The sequence below is a fragment of the Talpa europaea genome (genome assembly GCF_964194135.1).
Source record: "Talpa europaea genome assembly, chromosome: 5".
NCBI lineage: Eukaryota > Metazoa > Chordata > Mammalia > Eulipotyphla > Talpidae > Talpa > Talpa europaea.
This window is the reverse complement of record NC_140071.1, coordinates 142,485,873-142,491,872: the sequence shown is the minus strand read 5'-3', so window position 1 is coordinate 142,491,872 and position 6,000 is coordinate 142,485,873. Positions and strand designations below refer to the sequence as shown.

The following is a 6,000-nucleotide window of genomic DNA, read 5'->3' as shown; positions in this document are numbered from 1 at the left end:
GAGTTTCGTGTCCCAGGAAAGGGCCGACATCCTCCCGGGGCTCCCCCGCACCCCACGGCCGGACCCCCTGTTTCCCTGCCCACGACGGTGGCCCCTCCAGGCACCCACTCCATTGGGTTGGGTCATCCTGCGCTCCTGGCGCCTGCAGGGGGAGGGGCCTCGCGCCGGGCTCTGGCGCCTCCTGACGCGGTGTGGGCCTGCCGACCACCCTGGCCCGGCGTCCAGGAGGCTCCCGCCCAGCCACGCTGGCTGATACCTGGGGCCTCTGTGCTTCTGCCTTCTGCGCACGCCCACGGCAGGGCCTCCGGTAGGCACTGCGGGGGTGCGGGGTGGGGCTTCCTGAGCCCAGGTGGAGGCAGGCGGCAGGGACAGGATGGGGATCCCGGCTGGGGGGGAGGGTAGGTGCTGGGCTGGGCTCTGCAACCTGGGGGCCCCCGAAGTCGGCACTCTGTGCTGGGGGCCCGTGGCCAGCCTGGCAGGGAGGGCGCACAGTGGCGTGGGGTCTGGGCACCCCTGAGGGGAGACCTGCGGCCTGCAGTGTCGGCGGCGTGCCAGCTCAGAGCGCCGGGGGGCTCCATGAAACGGGAAGTCCCCGTTCTGATTGAACCGAGTTCCCCAGACAGTGAGGTCCCGGCGAAGGTGACCCCGTTTTCGGTTGGGCTGTCGCCGTGTAGCGGGGAAGGTGTGGCCATGCTGGAGCAGGATGAGAGAGACCCAGGCGCAGGTGTGTGCGCGGGGCAGTCCCCTGGGACGCCGGCACCCCAGGAGCGGGAAGGAGGGGTCCCCTGAGGTGTGGGGGAGCGTGGGCTGCTGATGCCTGCCTTTCGACTCTGGCCCCGGGACCCTGAGTGCCAACGTTGCTGCTGAGGCTGCCGTGGTCGCTCACCCCGCGGCCCTGAGAAGCGCGTCCAGGCAGGACCAGGAAGGAGGGTGCGGGCGCCCTGTGTCCAGGCCGGGCCCGGCACCTTCACGGCCATCTCGTGCAGCCCCGCAGCGGGCGGAGGCCAGGGAACTGGCCGAGGGCCAGGGTCACTGGGCGCTGAGCGTGAGTGGCAGAGGGCCCGCGGCGGGGCTGGGTGTGGGGTGTGGGGTGTGGGGTGTGGGTTGGACGGCCACGAGCCAGGCATTCTCTTCCCTCGGTGAGCTTGCCTGGGGGCTTCCCGGTGGAGGTGTCCAGTGTGCAGATGGCTCTGGGGCTGGGTGCCCAGGGGTGGCCAGGGCTGGGCATCAGGAGTCCTTGCCAGAGGACTGGACGGTGTTGTTGCGCCGACCAGACCTGAATTTTTATGACGGGCAAATTGTTGGTATTTTCCTTGCTTTAAAGTGACCTTGAGAATCTCCACCATCTGTCACGGGGGCCAGACCCGGGGCCGTCCACTCCCCGCCCATCCGGCCCCGCCCGTGAACAGAGATGGGGGGAGCAGCCACCAGCAGCACAGGGGAGGGGCAGGTCAGCGGGGAGCAGGGGCGTCCAGGAGGCGGGAGGGCATGGGGATCTCTGCGGGGGGCTCGGGGTGCAAGTGGGGCATGAAGCCACCTCCCACGCCCTTTCCTTCTGGCCAGAGCCCCTTCTGAGCCCTGGGGGGCCCGCCCCTCCTGCAGGGGCAGCGAGGGCTGCACGGTGGTGCCTTCCGGGCAGCGGGCAGCCCAGTGTGCCCTGGGCACAGGGCGCACGTCTCTCTTCTGAGGTCATAGCTATCACTCTGGCGGGTGCTGGGGTGGCAGGCTAGGCTAGGGCTCTGCGCCGTGGGTGGCGACCCATTTGTGGGCGCGAAATCAGTTCAGTGGGTCCCAGCAGCACTGGTTACGTAAGATGTGGAGCTGAACAGGGAGCGAGCAGGTGCCTGTTTGGAGGCGAGGTCTGCTGCGTGTTCCCAGGTCTTGCTGTTAACCCACCGCTGCGGGCTGGAGGCCGAAAGACAACCCCCAGATCAGACCGGCGCTCGCCCGAGACCTGTGGAGAGGGCAGTGAGGATGGAATGAAATCCTGGGTGTTGCGAAGGAAGGCTGTCCCCATCATCCGGGCAGTTCTGTGCAGCCACGTTGTTCTCAGGCGAGAGAGGCCCAGGGGGGTCATGGCTGACACAGTAGACGGGCTGGACCCTGGGGGCAAGGGCGGGCGACGTTGCACAGGCCAGGGGCCGGCTCCCTGCTCCCCGGGCCCCGCGGGCTGGGCTGGCACCCTCCCCTGGCTGGCAGGACATGCAGCCCAGACTTGAACCGGCCCCGTGGCCCGAGGCCAAAGCAGCCCCCACCCCCGGCCAGCACAGGGCACGGTGGCTGCTGACAGTGGGCTGGTCGTCCTGTTTATAAGCCAAGGGGGCATCATTCTGGGTTGCAGGCTTGCACCCACTTGTGGGACCCCTGGGCCCGGCAGTGATGCTCTGAGGGTTGCCTGAGGCCCCGGGGGTTGCCTGGGTGAAGTGGGGGCACCGGGGAGCTGGGCGGGAGGTCAGGCTTCAGTGTAGCTCTGAAGGTCCCAGGCCGCCGCTGCCCGCCCCGCTCCAACTCTCGGAGCCCTTGGGAGACGCTGGCCCCTGCTGTGGGAGGCCGGCTGGGCCCACCCGGAGGCGCTTCACAGGCGGCATGCACCCCACGGGACTGGCCTGACCCACCGCACCCTCACCATGTGGCTCTCCTGCTCAGGGCCAGGCCCCCCAGGGACCAGGCCAGGCAGGCCAAGCCGCCTGAACCTCCCAAGCCTCAGTTTCCCGACTGGCACACTGGGGCTGCGTTGTGGGTTAAGTAGGCTCCCCCCAAATTCATGACCGCCTGCAACCTTCGAGAGTGGTCTTGTTTGAAACGGGTTTTGCAGAATTAAGATGAGGCTGTGTGGTGGCCCCGGGGCTGGTTCCAACCGGCTCTCCCAGCACCCCGCGTGGCTGGCAGGGCTTGAGCGGACCCCTGCCGCCTCCGCCGGGCCTTTGCAAATCTCCTTTCCGGGACGCCGGGAACAGGTGCACTGCGAGGGTGGCAGAGTCTATTTCGGGTGCCGGGAGGCGCGGCCCTGCCCCCCCCACTCCTGTGGCAGCGGCCACGGGACGCTCCAGCGCGTGTCTGCCCAGTGGGGTGTGGCCCCCGGCGCCCTCGCTCAGCGGCAGCGCTTCTCAGGCCCACGCTCACGGGAGGCCTGGGGGAGAGGCAGGCGGGGCCCTAAGCTGCGCGTCCCGCGGGGTGGACGGCCAGTCGTCCTGGCCACGTTCTTTTTTTTTTTTTTAGATTTATTTATTTATTTATAGAAGAACCGGGGCACAGGCCAGAGGTGTGGAGGGTGAGAGGATTCCCCAGAGACAGAGCGGGGAGCAGAACAGGCAGACGGACTGAAACACACTGCTGCGGGGAGCAGCGGGCGAGACAGGAGAGGTCTGCTGTGCCCTGTGGGTAGCTCCCTGGCCAGCGGGGATTGAACCCGCTCTGCAGAGGCTGCGGGCAGCTTCACAGCGCTGCGCTCAACCGCCTGCACCACCAGGGGAGGCCCATGGCCACATTCTTGAGCCCCACAAAGAAGCTCCAGGGCGAGACTCAGAGAGAAGGAGCCGGCCAGGGGTGGAGGGAAGGACGCAGTGACCACTGCGAGGTGTCCTCTCTGGGCTCAAGTGACCTGTACAGATGAGTGAGCTGAGGGTGGGGAGGGGGCTTCAGCCCCACACAGAGGCAGGTGAGCCCCGTCCTGGAGCCGGAACCCCTGGCGCTCCATCCCTGCTTCCCCCCACCCCATCTCCCTCGCCCTCCCTCCCTCCCTCCCTCCCTCCCTCCCTCCCTCCCCAGGCGACAGCTCCCCAGGGCCAGAGCCGGTCCTGTGGGGACATACCCCAGCCCGGGTTGGGCCAAAGGCCTGTGCCTGGGGGAGCCAGCAGTGACCGGTGGGGGCCAGTGGCCCAGGGGTGCCCACCTCCAACACTGCTCGGTGACAAAGCCTTGGGGCCTCAGAACAGGGGGTGCCACATGCAGTGCCCACACGCCTGCAGGGGACAGCCTGACCACTGGGGTGGACGCTTCCAGGCGCCCTCCTGGCCCTTGCTGACCGTGGGGGGAGGAGTAGGGGCTCAAGCGGCTAGGACAGGGCAGGAGGCCGGGCGGCCACCCTCAGCCCCTCCCTGCTTGTCACCTGCGTGTCCAGGCAGCGCCGCCCTGGTGGCTTGGTCGACTTGTGGCTAAGGATTCTGGGGTGACAGTTTTCAGAAGCAAACAGGGCCCACTGCTAACAAGGCCGCTGGGAAAGGGGTCCGTGTCCAGCGCAGGTGCTGGGGCTGGGCCTCTCCCTGCTGCCCTGGCCTCCGCCACGCCCCGGCGTCTCCAGTCCCGCTCAGTCAGCCTGTCTCGGGGTCGGCAGCGGGCAGTGTGGAACTGGGCAGCTGCAGGACCCGCGAGGCCTGAGTCCCTGGAGGTCAGAGATCCAGAGTGACCAGGGTGGAGGCGCACCTGCACAGGTCCTTCCCCACCACGCCGTGTCCACTTCCTGCCAACAGAGGGCAGCGCCACCGCCCTGACCCCACAGCCGGGAGGCTTTGAGGGGCTCCCCACAAACCTGGTCTTAAAGCAGCTCCCCCCCCCCCATTAAATGTCTTTCCCAGACCCAGGAAGGTGACTGTAGCAACGGTTCCTTGGGCACTCACTGCGGCTGGTCCCGGGAGCTGGCTAAGCCTTGTCCTGCCCCCTCCCCCGGGGCTGGTGACCTGGCAGATGGAAGGACAGAGCCTGGGGTCCTAGGGCCTTGCCTGAGCTCACAGCTCCACAAGAGGCGAGGCTGGGGCTGCAGCGGGCCCCCGACCCAGCGCCCACACCCCCAGGACTCTGACAGCCCTGCCCCGCGTGTCTGGTGGCCCACATCCTGGCCTGGAGCCAGCGTCCGGCAGGACAAACCAGCCGTGGAGTCACGGAGACGCCGCGTCCTGTCCTCTGGGGGGACCGCAGCTTCCAGCCCCGCAGTCTTGGCCCGGCCTTGGCCACGGGTGGGGTGACTCGGCAGTCAGCCCCGGCTGAGCGGGGCTGCGGTGAGGCATGGCTGGCGTGCTGGGGTCCGGCCAGGATCCCACGCCTCCCTCACAGGGGGTCTCAGCTTGCAGCCCGGAAGGCCTCGCCTTCTGCCTCCCCCCCAGTTCTGTTAAGTAACAGAGAAAGCGGCTTCTGCAGAGTCTGTGGGGACAGGACGTGGGGGGTGGAAGCTGCTGCTGCTGCAGGTAACCCGGGGCGGCACTGCCCCCAAGCACCCGGGACGGGTCGCCGCGCAGCTCCGGCCTCGGGTCAGTGCAGGCTCTCAGGGGCGTCAGGGACTTTGGGCGCCCAAGGAGGCTGGCGGGCCGTGGCACAGAGGCTGCGGGCCGGAGCCCAGCCCTCCAGGAGGGGGCCCAGCGGCGTCCGCACTGGCCAGAGGGAGCCAGATGCCCCCACACCCAGGCGCCTCTTCTAGTTAGCCAGTGCCCAGGCCCCCACCCCCCGAGTCCCCTCTTCTCCAGGAAGCTCCCCACCCCTCTGCCCACCTCAGCGCGTCCGCCCACCCAGGCCAGGGTCATCTCCCGGACACCAGACACCGCCGGCTGCTGTGGGTGGTGCCTGGGCCCTCAGCGACCATCGCCTCTCACCTCCTGACCACCACTGGCCCTGGGGGCGCGGGGTGGGGGCGCGGGGCACCCTCCTGGCTGCGATGCTCCCACCTGGCCCCTGCCCGCTAACGCCCCCTCCCCGCAGTGTCGGAGCGGCAGGCTGCGCTCGGCGCGCTGGAGAAGCCGCCCAGCTCGGCCATCCTGTGCAACACCTGCGGGAAGCCGTGCAGGGGCGAGGTGCTGCGGGTGCAGAGCAAGTACTTCCACCTCAAGTGCTTCGTCTGCAAAGGTGAGCTCGGCGGGGTCGGCCCTGGGCCGGGGCTTGGGAACCAGAGTCCGTCTCCCTGCGCGGGGGCTCCCGGGGCCACCGGGGCCTGCCCAGTGGGGGGTTGGGGTGCTGCCGGGTCCTGCCAGTGTCCGCTGCTCCCAGCGTCAGGTTTCAGGCCCAGGGACCAGC

The 6,000-nt window shown here is 68.8% G+C and overlaps 1 protein-coding gene across 1 annotated transcript in view; it reads left to right on the top strand.

The window, feature by feature from the left end:
* Positions 1-576: 576 nt before the first annotated feature.
* The window catches only part of ABLIM2 (actin binding LIM protein family member 2), a gene marked incomplete at both ends in the record, with an annotated part of 55,144 nt that continues 49,720 nt past the window's right edge, over positions 577-6,000 (top strand). The window contains 2 exons of the mRNA XM_084233035.1: positions 577-724; positions 5,689-5,832. Of these exons, the coding sequence (XP_084089161.1) occupies positions 577-724; positions 5,689-5,832 (292 nt within the window). The remainder of the gene's footprint in view (positions 725-5,688; positions 5,833-6,000) is intronic.